We start from the raw sequence: 19,323 nt of genomic DNA on the forward strand, positions 1-19,323 counted from the left end.
ACACTGCCTCAAGAGGTCCCTTCCAGGCCTACTTTCCTATGAATCTATTGTTTCTCTCAGATTATCAGAGGTAACACACAACGGCAGTTTTAAGATTAACGCTTTTCTCATTGTACAATTTCATAACAGCAATGACAGTAGTTTAAGGACAAGGAAAGAAGAGATGATCAGCAGATGGATCCAAGTGTGAGGATTTCAAGGCTGGATGCCAGGGGGGTGCAGGGAAAAGAAATCAGAAATACCATCCAGCAGCCATTTTCATTAGTAAGACAACTCTGCAACATGGGATTCCCTCCCTACACAAAATGGCTACACTTTACAATTCCTTTTTGAATCAGGAATGTGGTTTAAAAGTCTGAAGATCCCCAAACACTGAAAGCCTGAGTGCATGGTACTTAGAAGCTGTGCCAACAAAGGTGCAAAATGATTAAGTTTTCCTCCCTCAACCTCAGGGGAAATCTGGAAAAACAGCACTTGTTATTACCAGCACAGCTTGCTTCTTTCCAAATGGGAAACGCCTACAGCTTTATTTCTCTTCTAATTTCAATACAGCTATCCCTTTTGCCTCTCCCTTTTCAGAACTCCCAAGGGCCTCTGGAGAGGAACAGTGTTGCTGTATTTGTTTATTTTCAAGCCAATGTTTAAAAATAACCCTTCCCTCCCATTTTTGGAATGCAAAAAGCATGTTTTTATGAGGGGCGGGGGGAGCCACCACTATGATTTTGAACTCCCTCCTTTGAAGCCTGCCAGAGTCTGATCCCAAGCCTGAACATCTTTAAGAAGCGCCAGAAGACAATTCTATTTGGGATTTAGGCATTTAGGAACCAAAACTTGGGCAGAGATCTTATTTAGTGAGTCTCTACTTCATTTCAGTTGTACTTTTTTACGTTTATTCTTGCTGCCCTTTTAACTCATTTGTTTCCTTTATCATCAACTACCAGGAGCTTTTGCTGGGAAGGGAAGCATAAATCAAATCAATCAAACCACAGGGCCTGGAGTAGAAGTGCTCTTCGTGAACTACACTTGTGGTTTCATTATCCTCCTGGCCAGGGGGAAAAAAAGTTTGAACTGACATTAAGTTATTCCTGAACAAGACTGATCTGGAGGAGAAGTACTTAAACTCTCCTCTCTTGTCATGCGTGTAGTGTTAGAGAGCCAAGAAACTAACTAAATTCATTATTTTGCATTTCTTTGATCAGATCGAAGTGATAACCAGCCACACTTCAGATGGTATTTAAAGTTGAACAGTGAGTGCTCTTTAAACATATGGAAGTGAAACTACTTTGAACTCCCTTTCTCCTTGGGTGCAGAAAAAGTGACTCATACTCTTGTTGGGTAATCTCTTCCCACTGCAGGCTCCCTTCATACACAGGATTAGAGAGGATGCATTAACAAAACACAGCTGGTAAGAGAGCTCAGACAGATGGTTAACAGGTTCTGCCAGAGCGCACAAGGATAAGATTAATCACGGTCTCAGCAAGTTAGATGTAAGGGAGAATATACTGCCAAAAAACAACAAGAGAAACAAACAAAAAGAAAAGACCCACCATCCTTTATCTAAACAGAGGGCATCAAAGATAAACTGCTTACAGTGGCTCTGGAAATCCAGTTATCATATTGCAGTAATGACCTACAGCTCAGCAGGTTTTTTTAATTAGCTTTAAAAATCAATCCAGTTTTAGTTTTGCAACTATAAAACTCCCTTCGCTCCTAAATGTTGCCTTGTAGCTATAAGGCAGAAGACTACAAAAATTAAATTTAAGCCATCCAACCGGGCAGACAAATCTATTTTGCTTCCCATTGATGGGCCAAAAAAAAATTAATCAAATCTGTGGCTAAACAACCCTCTTCTGAAAAGAACTTGGTGTTTTGTAACCTGTTAATATAGTTGCCAAGTAGAAGCATAATCTTGTGCATCCATGATCAGATGACTTAAATGGAAAACCCTGCAAAATTTCCTGCTACAATCCCATCAGGTTTGTTTACTGCTATTAAGAGAATCAATGACAAGTTTCTTAATTCAGAACACCTTCACTGGATGTCTTCCAAGCAGAGGTCTCATTAGTCTTCAGTATGACCTTCCAGTACAAAGTTATTGAAAACATCCATGTTTTCAGTTGTGACCACTGCACAGTCTGTGGACATAATCTTTGATATCACAAGGCAAGCTGTCCTTGTTGAAAAAAGGCTCAACTTCTTTTCTAAAAGAAAGGAGCAAATCAGAGAGCTGCTAACAATAAAACTAGACTCAGATCCCCAGAGTGGCAACAGATTATCTTAAGTTGAGGCCCTGAAGTTTAACTTCTATTGCTCTGCTAAACTCAGTTTTCTTGAGAAAAAGTGGGCTTGATAGGTTGGTTGCTGGCTGCAAATGGAACTCCAGTCAATCACTACATTACACCAGTGGTCTCCAAATTTTTTTGATTGTGCACCCCTAACAGTAAAAAATTTGAGCACCCCCCCCCAATACGGTATATTTATATTCGCACACCCCTATCAGTAAAAAATTTTTGAGCGCACACCCCCAATATATGTATATCTATATAAATATAAAATAGAAGTTCTAATATTTTCTTCCCACACAATGGATCCTCTTGCACACCCCACTTTGGAGACCACAGTGTTACACTGTGAAAGCAAGAAAAACAACTGCTACAATATAAAGCAAAGAACAGAAAAACTGCTGAAGACAATCCCCCTCCAAAACCCCTTATGTAGACTGCTTAGAAGTGTTTAGCTGGTAAAGCAGTATTTTTTTCAGCCTAGAACAGTTGCTGTCTCTGTAAACAAATGTCTCAGGAGTCCCAACTGATGCAAGTCAAAACCCAGGACAAAAGTAGGAGCAACCCTTTAGACACTCTGCCAAGAAGTGGCCAGAAAGACTGTACAGCCTGACAGGCTTGTCCTTGGAATGGTTGACAACTAACTTGAATAAGCCATGATTAATTTGGAGGAACACAACAGAGGTACACAACATTGTGCTGCTTGGGCATGGGGAGGAAGGGAAAGTATTTGCATATTCTCTCTCATACTTCACAGGTACTTAAAATGGGACACTTAAAATGGGACAAGGGGCTTGTACTAGGATTCTGGAGAAGTGCTACCTGTTTGTTTATAGCTAGGGCGCTTGTACATGTGATAAGGTTTTATTTTATGCCCCCTAAATTGAAATGGTGGTTTAACTGAAAACCACTGTTACAGTTTTTCTGCCATGTTATGGCAAGGGGCCTAATCCCTTTTCTTTTTCGTAGAGCTGGAGCCTGGCTGCAGCCAGGGAGCCAGCTGAGCAGCAGAGGGTGGCCCCTAGTCCTTTCCTCTGGTGGCAGCAGCACCACCCCACCACAAAAACAAACATTCCAAACTAAACTGCATCCAGACGTAGTTTAGTTTGCAACAATGCAAAATTATTTAAAACCTCCAAAACTGGCACATATGTAACACATAACGCCATTAAGCCACGCAAATTAAATTTCTTGTCATGTGTCCATCATGACGACCATCACGCATACAAGTGCCCCTAGAAGCTAAAAACAGAGGATGGATTTCTCCCAAAACAAAGTCTTTTATTTCTGTTATCTAACAGAGGGACAAGCCCTTTATCCCACATTAAGCACCTGTTAAATATCTGAATTAACACTTTGTACCATGACAATAGGGGTTAAAATTGCCATTCAAACTTTTCATGTAAACAACTGGGTCAAGCCTATTTTGATTGAGGCATATGGACATTCAAATAAATCTGGGTGAATTCTCCCAAGTTTCTTCTCCTGGTAGAGAAACTTAGAGCCGCGCATACAGATATTTGAATACTGAGGACCTTAAAAGTGGAGAGCTTGCAGAGCTACCACTATATATCTGAGTGGGGGGGGGGGGGGGGGGGACCTTGTGCACATCTCTCAGCATGCTCTATAGACCCCTTAGTCTGCTTGATGACAGATGATAGCAGTGCAAAAGACCGCCCTGACTGGCTGACCCAGACTGCCCATGGTCAGCCTGTTTCCCTCCAGCGTAACGTATGGACTGGGAAGCAGATGCGTTCCATTCCCTGGTGGAGCAGCAGAGTCCAGAGAGCAACACATCAGGCCCCCCAGAGGATATGGGGGGGGGGTGCTGAAGGATTACGTTCTCTTCTGAGAGAAGCAACAGTATGTATAGATATTCACTCTCCCAGGAGAAGCTCTTCCAAGAGTGATTTAACCCTCATTGTTCCCAGGTTATTTTTCCCCTGGAATGGCCATTTTTACTCTGGAAGAAAAAGCTTGAACATCTGTACATTCATGGTTTCTCGTGGGAGAGCAACTCTCCCAGGAGAAACTGAATGTCTGTACTAGGCCTCTGTCCAGGACAATCAGCCCCAGGATAAACCCAACCTCTGATTTTCAGCTCCAGTGACTTTTAAGTAAACGATCAAACTGTAGAGCAGGAGTGGGCAAAATGTGGCCTGGGGGCCGGATGCGGCCCACCAGGCCATTCCATCCAGCCCACGGGGCCCCTAAAAAGTTTAGAAAATTAATATTAATCTGCCCTGGGCTGCCTGTCATGCTGCCCTCGGTGGCTTGCCAAAACGCAGTAAGCAGCCCTCTGCCCAAAATAATTGCCTATCCCTGCTGTAGAGGGTGGAAGTGCAGTATCTAACTGGGATTGCTGTCTAAGAAAATCATGTCCCTGGCTTTAAGATTTTAAAATCCTTCTGCCACTAGTCTGCCTGCTGTAGAACATTCTCAGGAAGTGCAAATGCACTCAGTTCTGTTATTCACATGATGTCTAAGCAGCACTCTGCCATCACTGGGTTCAGCGCTCCATTATCAGTTGTCTTGATTTATAACCCAAGCCCAAATTTTACTCTTTAGAGACAAATCTAAATCTCACCTTCTGGAAAACTGCAGCCACAAGGTTGGCAAATTAATCTGCAATTGTCCTCCTTATTAAACAGCTTTAAAACATATAAAATTTCTAGTAAACTTACCAGTGCAAACGGAGAGCATGAAGGAAAGCCGATAGCCCCTCCATGATCAGAAGGATTGTGACAGTCAAGGTTGCAAAAACAGCAAATATGAAGAACAAGCCAAAGCCGCCAGCTAGACTCCTCACACTGAGGCCAACATGGATCACCATGGTCCAGAGCACTTCAGAAAGCTCTGTGGAAGATAGGAGCCAGAAAAAAATAGTGCTCATTTCAGAGTGGTTAAAACAAAAGAAAACAGTTACTTTATTCAGAGTTGAGTGGCTTTCCCACCATTTGTAGCCTAGCAGAAGCCAGCAGCGTGATTCCATTTGGGGCTGCTTGAGAAACACATGGTGCTGGCAGGCAAACGCATTTCAAAACCTGAACCCAAAACCCTAGCACCAGCTGCAAGGCCAGCGTTCCCACTCACTCAGCCATCATTCTATTCAGCAAAAAATTCCACCTATACCTTCTAAAACTATGAAACTCCCTTCTTCAAACATCTTGTTTGCACAGATCCTACACATTCATCTTCTTACAGGGAATTAACATTTCAAGAATGAAGTTAGAGCACTGGGAGTAAACTTCAGCAGATGTGCTACAAATTAACCCTGCACCCTCCCCAAATGCCACTCCAATCCCTTTTCTTTATCTGAGTTGCTGCTCCCTGCCTACTGCTCTGCTTTCTGCCCTATCTGCCACTGTGCTACCTGCCCTTCAACCCTAATCTGCTGCATGCCACACACAGGCTCCTCTTACCACACGAGACCTGTGCTGCGCAGCGGCCGCCTCAAGTTGGAACGTAATTGCCACATTGTACAGAGGCCAACAGGAAACTTACAAAGAGGAAAACCATGGGCCACATTAATTTCTGTAATAATTCTGGTTGGAAGAGGGAAGGAGGAGCACAACAATACACAAAAGCAATGCTGCCTACACACAGACTATCACAGGCTGGCCTAAGAGCAGCTCATGAGCCGCACGTGGCTCGCTCCTTTGAGTTACGTGACATATTACACTGATCAAAATGAAGCATTGCATGCTAAGATCAAGTCTCAAGTTAAAGTAGTGAAAGCAGATGTGTGGTCTTCTCCATTTTATGCACATTTTGCCAAGACATTGACACAGCCCTTTCTTTTAGGCTACACAGCACAGCCTTACATCCATTGACATTAAAACACTGCTATTTGATCACAAGGTGGGCAAAGGCTAAAATCTGATTACACGGGGGTCCCTGGCACACATTATACTTAAGACTAATTAGATTAGTGATTAATTAGGTAATCATGTTGTAAGCTATTACCCAGCCACATGTTAATGCAATTAATGGTATGATAAAACAAGGAATAAGCCACAAAGCTTTACACAAAAATGTAGAGTAACTTTGTGGTTGGCTCCTATTGCATCATTGAATGCGTAGTCAAGCTGGGCCTCCCAGCCCGAGGGGATGGGGCAAGGCTGGGAGCCTGAATCAGATGATGCGGCTCCCTGCTGTGGGGGCTTGCTACTTGCTGGTGCAAAGGAAACCCAGGATCATGATCTACCTGCTCTGGCAATAAGGCATGATGGTATCTGATGCTTGATCTCACAGTTACACCTCCTGATGTACATGTGTGGTATGGCAGGAAACATGATTGTTGAGATCATACTTTAGATCCCATCATGCTTTACGTGTACATCTGCCAAAGGCCTAGTCAACATAAATATAGCACCCTATCATTCATTTCCACCCCTCCAGCACACATGGGCAGTTCCTCTTAAGCACATACCCTGTGGGCCCAGGCCTTCTCCCTATTGCCTTTGTCCAGGTTGATCTCTTAACACTAGTCAAAACTTCCAGCTTTGGAAGAGATACTCACGTGCATGGGCCAAGCTCAGAGCCCAAAGGCGCAAGTAGGAGGCTGTGTTGGAGATGCACCCCAGGCAGAACTCAATGGTATGGATGGCCTGATGAACTACGGTATCCCCAAAATCAAACTGTAGAAGGAATAGAGCAAGGAGGAAATGAAACCTGCTACAAGCCTTGCTTTAATAAACAAGGACTGGCAGTTAAGGGAAGTAGCATACTATCCTGTGCACTATGTTTGCAGTTTAGGCTCTCATACTTTCTTCTACTGGCTGTGGATACTGATCATCCATTTAATCTGTCAAATAATCTTTTCACAGCTGCAGTGAAGCAAACTGCTACAAAATCTCACCAACACAAATTTGAAAAATTATTCAATACTGCAGTGATTAAAAGTGTACATTTAACACGGCAGACAATAAAAGTTACAATTCAAATATAGGATTTTGCCAGGAAACAGGAAATCGTTCCCATCTCAACTCACTAGTCATTTGCATCTATTTCTACAAATACTATATATTCTCACAGGAATGAGAAACATCTGAAATTAATTTTTAAAAAGTCAGGCAATACTGCACGTTTACCTCTGCTACAAGTTGAACACAAGCTTTTTTGCAAGACAGAAGTTTATTTTTTGGGAAAGCAGAACTAATGCAGGAGTTGATCCTGAAAATCCCATCTGTGCCTCATCATTTTGCCTGCAGAGTTCCCATGTTGTATACCTTTTCTTGTAATTAATTAGTTTTAACCCATAGGGTTTTTTTAAAGCGTGTGTGTTGGGGGAAGGGGAGGAGGGGGCAGAGGAGTTTCCTGAAACGTGGGAAAGAGCTTGTTACTGTGTCTTGCATTTAGTTCACATTCCATAAACTGCTTAGAACAGTTAAAGGGAATACAGAATTTTGAAGACACCAATATTAATGTTCTGAAAGGGCACAGCAGGCTATTTTTATTCTTGTTGCCCCTCTGTTTAGCCAAAACAGTACACATTTTAAACAATTAAGTCAAACTAGCTGTCAAGAGACTAGCTCCTTCTCTTCATAGTCTTTCCAGTTTATGCTTCTTTTGTGAAACCTGGTCAACAGCATCCACTCCCTGAAGGCAGGAAATCAGTATAAAGTAGACAGAACAGAACAAATATTTAACCATTAAGTGCAGTGTATGGCAGAAACAGTAAATAGCCACTGAAGAGACCATCCTTATGCTCTGAGAAAAAGGGACTCACAGAATAACTTTAAACACAGTACCTGTAAACTTACAGGTTATTTTTCATCATGTTTCTTTAAAAAAAACAAAAACATTCATGTGATATACAAATGTGATCAGCTATACCTGCATTACAACTGTTATTTCACCAACTATAAGCAGCAGCCTTAAATGTTACAACTCTAGGCAGAGCCACCTTCAGTGGCATTTACACAGAAACCATCAGTAAAGCCGCTGCCACTGCAGGACTTTTACCCACCAAAGTGTTGCTCAGAAAACACAACTTTACATTTAGTTTCCGCTCCACAGCTTTTCTAGTTTTGATGCATCATTCTCATCTTTGTATGGGACTGCATAAGAACATAAGGACTGCCATCTACTGCATCAGACCACGGGCCCATCTTGCCCAGTATCCTGTATCACAGTGGCAGAGATCAGATGCTGAAAGGGAGAGTGAATTGGGTATCATCAGGGTAACCCCCCAACCGCCCCATTCCTCTGTTACTTGCAGCCTCCAACGTTTAAAACTCTAGGAAACTCTGATTTCAGAGGCTGTATGCCTAACTCCCATACTCAATAGCTACTGATGCCCTTTTTCCTCCAAGAATTTGTCCAATCCCCTTTTGAACCAAGCTAAACCATGACCTTCCACAATACCTAGTGGCAGTGAGTTTCACACTTTAATTACACAGTGTGTGAAAAAGAATTTCTTATTGTTAGTTTTAAACTTACCACCTACTCATTTCATTTTGTGACCCTTAGCTCTAGTATTAAGAGACAGTAAATAATTCCATTTTACTTTCTCTTTGCTATTTTGTAAGCTCTTGTCATGTCCCCCCCCTCAAGCATCTCATTTCTAAACTGAGTAGGTCTAGCCTCTTTAGTCTCTCCTTATATGGAAGCCCCCTCCTAATCACTAACCATCCTTGTTGCCCTTTTCCAGACCCTCTCTAGTTTTTCTATATCTTTTTGAGGTGTGGGGACCAGAACGGGCACAGTATTCAAGGTATGGACACACCACCGATTTATAAATGAGTATAATGATACTTTCTCATTTGTTCCCAACTCCATTCTTAATAATCCCTAACATTGTTTGCCTTTTTGATGTCTGCTGAACACTGAGCTAATGTTTTTTTAGCTTTCCACAATGACTCCCAGATAAATTTATTTTCTTGTGTGGTAACAATTAATATAGAGCCCATCATAGTGCATTTATAGCTGAGTTATTTTTGCCCAAGTGCATCACTTCACCCTACCTACACTGACTTTCATCTGCCATTTAGCTGCCCATTCACTCAACATGCCAAATCGTTCTGTAGTTCCTCAGTCTGCCTTGATCTTTACCATTTTTAATAGTTTTGTGTTATTTGCAAGTCTGGCCACCTTGCTACTCATCCCCTTTTCCAGTTCATCTATGAATATGTTAAACAGCACTGGTCCCAATACAGATCTCTGGGAGATCCTGCTGTTTAGTTCTTCCCATCATGAAAACTGATAGCTTATATTCACTCTTTGCTTTCCATCTTGGAAACAATTTCTAATCCACAAGTGGATGTTCCCTGTAATCCCATGACTATCTAACATACTTAAGAGGTAGGGTTGTGCAAAGCTTCATCCACTGATTCAGTTCAGTGGAGAGTCAGCCCCGTTCAGTGGCCAAATCTCTGAATCCAAACTGAATTAGGAGACCCTTTAATCTCTGAATCAAACTGGAACCCTCTGAATCGATTCAGAGAGATTCAGCGATTCAGATATAGACACAGCTTTAAATGTTTTTTCTACATACCTCAAGGTAGCAGGCAATTTGCCAACACTGCAATGGTGGGGTGGATGGAGCATCCCACAGGAGGGTCCTAAGCGCGCTTGGCAGCAGACTTGGAAGTGGACCAGAAGCACTTCTGGTCCACTTCCAGGTCTGGCAGGGAGTGCACGGGGAGCCTTCCTCTGTGCCTCCCCAGCTTGGTGACTGGTGCCTCCCATGTCTGGGAGGGACGCTGGGGAGCCCCCCAGCGGACCTGGAAGTGGACCAGAAATACTTCCGGTCCACTTCCGGGTTCACCACCAAGCATGTGGGGGGCCCCCACCAGCGCTGCTGTGGGATTCTCTATCCGCCCCAGCATCACAGTGTTCACAGGCCACGTCTGGTATCTTGAGGTACGTAGAAAAAAAACATTTAAAAACTGTGTCTATGGCTGAATCACCGATTCTCTGAATCAGCATCGGATCTTCAGATGCGATTCGGCTGAATCGAATCAGGGACAGTGATCTGAATCAAGTGAATCGTATCACTGTCCCCAATTCGGGCCAAACCCAAATAGGCCCATTTTGCACACCCCTATTAAGAGCCTCTGGTGGGGGACCTTGTCCAAATATGATCTTTGATGTTCAAACATACTGTGTCAACTGGATAACCCTAATCCATCTGCTTATTGACACCCTCCCTCAAAGAACTCTAATAGGCTGATGAGGCTTGATTTCCCTTTGAAAAAGACATGTTGGGGAGGAGTCAACAAGTCACATCCATTCACATGCTGGAATTTTTTTTTTTTTTTTTTTTTATTTTTTTTTAAATAATTTCTACCAGTTTTCCAGGAACAGAAATTAGGCTTACTGGCCTATAGTTCCCCACATCCTCTCTAGAGCCTATTTTTGAGAGTCACGCTGGCAACGCTCCAGTCCTCTGGTACCAAGGCTGTTTTTAGTGAGAGGTTGCATACTATAGGTAAAAGTTTAGCAATTCCTGATCTGAGCTCCTTCAGGAGCTTAGGGTGAATGCCATCAGGTTCTAGTGATTTGCTATAGTTTAGTTTATCAATTTCCTCTACGACGTCACCTACTGAATCTTCACTTTGGGTCAGCTCCACTGACTTGTCCAGAGAGAGGAGTGGATCTGGTGAGGAAATCTCTCCAACATCTTTCATAGTGGAGCCAGATGCAAAGAACACATTTAGTTTCTCAGCAATGGTCCTGTCGTCCTTCAGCACCCCTTTTACACCTTAACTATTCAAAGGCCGAACTGACTTCCTAACTAGTCTTTGGCTTCTGCTGTACTTAATTTTATTGTTACCCTTTGTGTCTCTAGCAAGTTTTTCCTCAAATTCTTTCTTAACATATCTTATTATAGTTTTACATTTAATTTGCTGGTGTTTAAGCTCTTTTTAATTTTCTTCACTAGGTTTTAACTTCCACTTTTTGAAAGAAGATTTTTTTCTGCTTATTGCCTCTGCATCTCTATCATTAAACTATGCTTGCTTGCCTGCTTTAAATCCACTTTCCATTTTTTTAAGCTGTGGTATGCATTTGCTTTGTGCCTCCAATATAATGTTCTTAAGCAGTTTCCACACTGCTTACAAGTTGCTCAACCTCCTTAGGGGCCCCTTTTAACTTTTGTCTAGCTGGCTTCCTCATTCTGGTATAGCATCCCTTTAATTTTAAAAAGGCTACTGTGGTAGATTTTCTTCTCATCTCCCCTCCTACATGGATGCCAAACCCAATTGCATTGTGGTCACTAATGCCGAGTGGCTCAGTAACACTTACCCTTTGCACCAAATCCTGTGCACTTCTGAGGGCTAGGTTAAGAACGGTCTTTACCCTTGTATGTTCCAGGACTAACTGCTCCAGGAAGCAGTCTTTTATAATGTCAAGAAATTTGGTCTCTGCACCCGGGCCTGATGTCAACTGATCCAGTCTCTTCATGGATAGTTGGAAGTCCCCATTATTTTTGTGTTTTCTGCTGTTGCATCCTCTTTCAAGTCCCTCGGCATTTCTAGCTAGCTGCTGGAGGATAGTATATCCCTAAATATACTTTCCCCCAACCCTCTATTGAAACCTGGGATTTCTATCTACAAAGATTTTATGGTACTTCTCTTATCAGTTGAAAAATCTACCCTATTTGACTCGATGGCATTCTTTGATGTAGAATGCCAGTCTCCCACAAGTATGACCTACTCTACTATTCCTATACAACTTGTATCCTGGTATTACAGCATTCCATCGATCTTCCTCATTCCGCCATGTTTCAAAGATACCTATTATGTCAATGTCATTATTTACTGCTAAGCATTCAAGTGCCCCCACTTTTGATCTTTGGCTTCTAGCACAAGTATAAAAACGTGTACTTTTTATTTTTGCCAGGTTAGCTACTCCCATGTGACCTTTTACTCATTAAAGGTATTTTGCTTATGCTAGTCTTCACCCTGTTTCTTATTCCTCCCGCCCCCTTTCTTTTTTTTTCCCTTCCAGTTTCATCGTTATAGGGCAAATCAATCCAAACTGTGTGCTATTTTGCAACCCAAGCTGAGGCTTTCCCGTACATTTTTAGTTTAAATGCCGCTCTACCACCTTATTAATGTTACATGCCAGTAGTTACAGTACCATTTTTTTTTCAGGTAGAAACCATCCCTTCTGTACAAGCTTTCCCTATTCCAAGAGGCTCTCCTATTCTAATATAATAAAAGGCTTAGTCTGTCTGTCTCTGTCTGCAACACTATTGGAGTACACCAATTGTCTACTGAAACAACCAGTGTTCCAAGAGCATTATGGACAGGAAGCAGTGGTGGTGGTGCAGAGTGTCCCCTCCGCCCCCACCATCATGGCAGCAGAGTGGGTGGGTGAGGCCAGCAGTGCTAGCCTCACCACTCCCTCCACTCTAGGCCATGCTCCCTGGAGGCAAAGGAGCACTGCTGTGACTGGAGGGGGGTGGGGATGGACAGAGGGGATGGAACCCCTCTGCAAGGCCATGTGGCCTCAGCCCCCTGCTCCATCCCTGCCATCATGGCAGCACTCCACCGCCTCCAAGGAGTAGAGGACAGTGGGGCGTGCAGTGGGCAGCTGAAGCCAGCAGCAACAGAGGCAGTGGCAGTGCAGGGTGCTGGTAGAGGGGACAGTGGGGCAAGCTTCCCCCTCACCCTCCTGCTCCTGGGAGGTGGTAGCAGTGCGGAGTGGTGCGTGGTGGTGCTCTGTACCCGCCCCCCCTGCCACACCACTCAATCATTCTCAATTGGCAATTTAATTAGGAGACAGCAAAACCTAAACCTTTCCTCCCTACACCATTATCTTAGCCTCACATTGAGACTCCAGAGTTCTGCCTGCTTACCTAGTCCTGCACACAACACTAGCTTTTCAGAGAATGCTACCACACTAGAAAGGCAACTTAATAAAAAGTCAGCTCAAGATAACATGACTAGAGACATCCTATATACACATTTATTTCACTCTGCTCAAAAGAATGACAATTAATCTCAATCAAGTCAGTCAGATGGACAGGACTGATACTGCTCTAACTAAAGTGCAATTTATGCACCTACTTACTGGTACTATGAATCTAGATTAAAAGGAAAAAAGTTGGGCCCATTAGGTCCAGTGCTGAAGGAAGTGTTAGTGTGGGGCATAAGATTATTCAGTTATTTACTTAGATTTTTCTGTAGCTCATTCTGAACGAGCTGACAACCTACTTTAGTTTGTTAGACCAATAGATACCCAACTTTACACCCTCAAACTAATTTCTATCCTTTTATCAACGTTAATTACTGGCGCCCACTTGGTTTGGGTCTCAAGATGGACACAAATCAAAGAATAGCCCGGGTATTGCAATGACAGAGGAGTATGTTGCTCTTCCACAGCTTTGTTGGTGTTGAGGCTCGCTGGAGATAGCAGACCTACATCCATTTACATACAGCCTACCATTTTGAATTGGCATTTGTTTACGTATATGAACTGACCTCACAACTGAAGAAAATTCTTGTTAATGGGGAAATAAGCAAAACCTTTATTAGCAATTTGTGCATGCTAAGCTTCTTGTAGAAATATGTACCAAGGGCTTTTGCATCCACACTCACAATTCATTTGCAAAGAACAAAAGACACAACAAGCACAGGCACACTAACAGCAAAGACCCAAGAATAGCAGAACTGCTTGTAGACATTAACTACTGCTTCCAAGGATGCCACCTTCCCCTGCTCCTGCCACCAGAGCCAGCCTGTCCAAAGCATGACCAAGAGTACCAACTCGAGGAGTATGAAAGGGAGGAAGGAACATGAAGAATATGGGTCTTTTGATAGCAAGGAGTGCAGAGACTGATTAGATTTAAATGGTCTGCTCTCCAAAGAGTATATTATATTTCTGACTCTTACAACTACTAGTATTCAGGAATGAGCAATTCTTCTCCTAAAAAGCCTCCTTGAGGGAGAAAACACAAAATACTGATTCCCTGGTTATCAGCAACTCCAATTTGATGTGTTTCAGTATTTTGATGAATTTGTTTCAAGGTAGCCAGTAACATTAAGCTAGATGATAGCTAGAAAAAACAAACAAACAAACAAAAAATCTATAAGCAGTTTGCAAAAAAATCCAAACATTCCCATTGACCAAACAGATACAACAGACTACATATCAGACAGAGAAGCTTGCTTCCTCAACCACTTCAATATTATACAGATTTAGAGGAAGTCACTAGTTGATCTTTTTTGATGCACAGCTGTTCAGGTCAACTGGGAAGTATTTGTAGTTGAGGAGAGACAAAGCAAATGTATGCTAGACAGATGAAGTAAATTCAGGGTTTCTTTGAATGGAGATACTGCTTGAAGTATTAGAAACAGTCTGTGACGCATTAATGGCTAGGTCTTTTGGAAAAACAAGATGCTATGACAAAGAATTGTACCAACTCAGAAGATGATTTACCACCCATGAAAAATGTTCCAGATACACATGAATGCAAAGCTGACTGTAATCTTACCACCTCATCCTCCGCAGGCTTGAAAACACAAGTTTACATTTAGTGCAGTGTCCCACCAGTCACATCATTAATCAAGAGCACAATTAGGGATTTATTCTTCAAGTGGAAGCACTTAACATGCACTGTAATGTACAGCTACTAGGGAGGCATCAGGATGTCCAAGATAAACAAGCTAGCTTTCCCTTTTTGTCCACCCCTTGGGCAACAGATAAGGCAGGGCAGCTGAGATGTGCTAACAGCCCACAATAATTTGAAACAAGAGAGAGAGTTAGGACTCAAGAAATATAAATCCAAGTACTATATAACAGCAGAGGGGAAGGAGGGGGGTGCCCACACCTGCTTTTCCTAAGAGAAAAACAAATCTGTGGCAGCTGTCCATATTTTCAGATGCCCTATGGGGATAGAGAGCTGGCCCATCACGAGACTCCTGCTCTTGTAACAAAAATTCAGGCAGAGAGGGTGTATGCTTCCTTTGCCCTGGGCACAGAACTTTCCATGATTTTAGGAGTCAAAGATGACCAGAGAGTAGTATGTAAAAGGTTGTTATTTAGAACAGGCCTTGGATTTCTACTGTTCTGCTGTCAGCACCGCTATGGAAATTTCAGAGCTTGGAAGCTACTGAATCATCCCCACAGTGCTAACTCTACTGTCCTGAGCAAGCATCAGACACTCACCTCCTCCCCTTCCTCAGAATGGGTAGAGAGCTGGTCATGTTGAATGATTTCCGCATCTTCTTCGGTGGGTCCATTACCCACTCGGATGCCACCGAAGTTGTGAGTTCCCTAATACATGCACAAAAAGAAAAAGCAGAATCCTGTTTAGAACTTAGTGCAAATAGGTACTTTACACATCTCCATGAAGCAGGAACAACTTCCAGAAAAAAAATCCACATTAAAAGTTCAAAGGCACAACTATTTTCCACAAGTTTCGATTTTACAGATCTTCCAGCTTGGGTGAGAAAGCAGCGTATTCCTGCTGGATCTGAAACAAAAAAGTTATATAACCAATTTGAACAACAACTCTTTACAAAACATAATTTCACCTTTCATCAAGAGCCATATTTTCTCCAAAACTACTAACACCCATTACATTTCCAACAACTGGTGGGCACACCCCTTGGAAACTGACAAAAATGCAACTGCTACTCTACATGAAGCGAGTCACATGATTTTCTTCTAGCATTTGCTATTATCTGACACACACACACACACACACACACACACACACACACACACACACACACACACACACACACACACACACACACACACACACACACACACACACACACACTTTTGCCAGGCATACTAAAGCCACACACAAGGAAAAGAATCAGACCTTCCATGTACTGCAGAGATGATTCCTTTTATAGGCATTTGACATGAGAAACTCAGCTGTGTTTTTGTTCCTTCTCAAATATGGAAGGCAATACTTAAATGCCAGACTGTTGAACTTCACTTGGTTTTGAGTGGTTTAACCAAGCTAGAGCCACTTCACTTAAGTGTTTTCATTCTTCAGTTCCATGAAATCTGTTGCACACTTCTTACTACCACTAATACACGATACACAGCACATTCACTGTTTGACAGTCTTCCAGCACTGCTTGTGCACATTGTAAGTGGAGTCGAAAGGCACAATGAAAGCATGCCTTGCACATAGCCATATTTTCAGGATTTAAAATAGCCTGCACCAACATGCATATACTGTAGGCAGACTTACATTATCTTCGTTCGAGAGCTGCCAGTAACATTGGGTGAAACTCTGTCAGTCTAAAACATGTTATACATTCAGAACTTTAAGCCTGACAGACCACAAGGGTGCGACTTCAAAATGCTCTGCTTGTGATGAAGCCTGGCATACAACTTCAGTGTTATATCAGGAGTATGGAATGAAGACAAGATGATTTTTAAATTCAAATATTAAATTCTGTAGTTTCCAAATGACTAAGTAAAAAAAAAAAAAAGTTAAAAACTTGGCTTCCTCCATGTTTACTATCATAATTCTTATCTCCAGTATCCTCATGGAATAGCTTATGAATGCTTATTAAGAGACTGCAATTATTATAAATGGATGGTCTTGAAAGCCCCGTTTGTCTTCATGAATTTTATAATGCAGATGGACCAGCTGTAAAACTTGAAGTTAAAAACTTTTGTTGAATTCATTTCAGACTCCAAAACACAAAACAAAACACAAAAAAAACCACAACAAAAAATCAGAGATGTTACACTCATAAAGGAACAGAAAACAATGTTGAAAGTGAAATTGATATATTACACAGTAAATAGTACACTTCTATGTGAGAATGATAAAGCTTATATTTGGACTCTGGGGTTTGGGTTGTTTCTGTTTTTGGACTGGCACTGAAATGTTACAAGTTACCAACAGTGAATATTAAGGCAGTGTTGTTTACATTGCATTTTTAATTGCTCCAAAATGTATATTTATGGGTTAGAAGAGTAGTACAGAGCTTTCAGTCACACATGGCAAGTATCTCTCCTCTGGGTCAGATCCTAGAAATGATTATAGCTCCATATACAGAAGGCTTTTTGCGCCCTTATCTTATTAAACGGCTTGAAGACCTGAAAAATATCTATTTCTCAGCACGCCTGCATGCCTTTTTCAGGCAGTTTAAGAAAGATCTGTTAAGGGAGCACTTGCTGGTATCCAAGAAACTTTACACCCAATTTAAATTTGTCACTGAACACCTTTGTTGAAAGGCTAATACCATCCAGAATATCTGTATATAATTTAAATCTCTTTTCTTAAAAAAAAAAAAAAAAAAAAAAAAGCCACTTTTTACTTTGAGTTGGATAAATAATTTCATACATGCCCTTCTGAGGAAGAGACAGAGCTATGAAAGCTCTGTCACTCGGCACTGGCTGGCAGTTGGCTTTGGCCATGGAGGGCGGTATACTGATTTCACATAAACAGTTGTAGACAGCTGCTACTGACAACCTTGTCTGCACGCAGCCATTTTTATTGTAACATCAGATCTAAGTCCCTTTCCCTCCCCCAACCCCCAACTCCAAAAAGCAGACAAAAATTTTGAACTGCTGATGTGAAGGTGCTGGGAGAACATCACCAAAACATGATTTTTGGGAATATGGAATGTAAACAAAAACGCTTCAAATAGAAAACAACCCTTATTATACAAACTTCCAAGAACATTAAAACCAAGGACATTTTTTTGGGAGGCTACGGAGACAAGGCATCCTCGTGTTGCTTTTGTGGGGTAGGATCTCACTGGAATTGCTTCAGCGCAGTGTTTTCGCATTCTGCAGTTGCTTCATGGTAATCCTGCATTTGTGTACAGCTAGTCTGGAATGTATCATCACAATTATACTGAGGTTATTGGAATTTATATTCTGGAGACAAAGACTGGTCCCACCTGCTAGAGATGCTCTCATCATTTACAAAAAGTGCAGATACATTCCAAATCCTCTGGATAATTGTGTGTGCATTAATACCTCCCCAACTTTAAATGCATCACACGATTTTAAATGCACTCACTGTTGCAGCCGCTGCTGCTTCCAGTGCCTGCTCGTTCTGGACTGTGCTGACTTGGCCCTCCACGGATTGCCCTTCCTGATAGTGAATGGAAGAAAAAAGAGGGAGGAGGAAGAAAAACAAAAGAGAAAAAAAGGGAGACGAATGGAAGGGACATGGGAGGATGAAAGATGGTCAGAGAAGGGAGAGGGAGTGTCTTTAACTGTATCATACTTTGATGGGTTTAATATCCTAACAGATGTCTGCCACACATGCAAAGGGAATTTTCAAGCACTCTCAGTACAAGTGTGTCAGATTCCAGACTTTTTATATGAACTATTTTAGTACAGTTATATAACCAGAAATGAAACAAAAGATCTTCTAAGTGAAGGGCTTGCATTCACAAGCAAAGATTAGTTTATTTTCATATCCACATAGTTTTAGTTAGGCTGCTCAATACTGCTGGGCAACTTGCTACATCTCTGCTTCTGTACTCTGGCACCCCAGGAAAGGCACAGAATCAAGGGATTCTGCACTCCTGCACAGGCCAAGAGCCCCAGAAAGGCGTATTTCTTTAGCACACAATCAGTATTTATATTTTCTAAAGTAGATTCAATGCAAGATCCAAATCAGAGACAGGCAACAGCTTGTACATTTTACTGAACACTTGTCTTTGTGCACATGTATACAGGTCAGAGCATGAACCTATGTTTCTAAGAACAAGAAGGAGTTTACATCTTTAGAACCAATAATCTTAAAACAAAAACAAACAAATAGAGGAGTCACCCACCAAATGCTTTCTCCATAAATACTGACGGCGAAGGACGAGGGGCTTAACTACCAGCATCCAGGGCACACAAAGAAAAGCGATCACCACCAGGAAGCTCTGAAGTCCTTGCTGTGGAAGAAGGTCTCAGATAATTTAACCTGCAACTCACTGCTGTGTTCCAGCCAATTATCTTCTTATACAAGTCTGATACAAGTCTCATTTAAAAACTACTAGCTCCATAGTACAAACATTTCTGGAGTTATCTACACCCTAACAATATCTGCATCAGTTATACCCACCTACTGTTTCCCACAACAGCAGACTGGCCTGTGCTTTCTGTT

General features: G+C 42.0%; 1 protein-coding gene across 11 annotated transcripts in view; it reads right to left on the bottom strand.

The window, feature by feature from the left end:
• The window catches only part of ATP6V0A1 (ATPase H+ transporting V0 subunit a1), a 57,184-nt gene that overhangs the window by 7,620 nt on the left and 30,241 nt on the right, over positions 1-19,323 (bottom strand). For 6 of the 11 annotated variants that reach the window (XM_090044348.1, XM_090044349.1, XM_090044345.1 and 3 more), the window contains 5 exons: positions 19,004-19,111; positions 15,402-15,509; positions 14,728-14,745; positions 6,805-6,922; positions 4,967-5,138 (listed from right to left, as the gene is read on the bottom strand). In XM_090044348.1, the coding sequence (XP_089900474.1) occupies positions 4,967-5,138; positions 6,805-6,922; positions 14,728-14,745; positions 15,402-15,509; positions 19,004-19,111 (524 nt within the window). Of the gene's footprint in view, positions 1-4,966; positions 5,139-6,804; positions 6,923-14,727; positions 14,746-15,401; positions 15,510-18,237; positions 18,313-19,003; positions 19,112-19,323 lie in introns of those variants that run through there. The other 5 variants (XM_090044350.1, XM_090044344.1, XM_090044347.1 and 2 more) reach the window with 3 other exon arrangements.

Source organism: Crocodylus siamensis, chromosome 4 (assembly GCF_052110815.1).
Source record: "Crocodylus siamensis isolate JL-2025a chromosome 4, ASM5211081v1, whole genome shotgun sequence".
Taxonomy (NCBI): domain Eukaryota; kingdom Metazoa; phylum Chordata; order Crocodylia; family Crocodylidae; genus Crocodylus; species Crocodylus siamensis.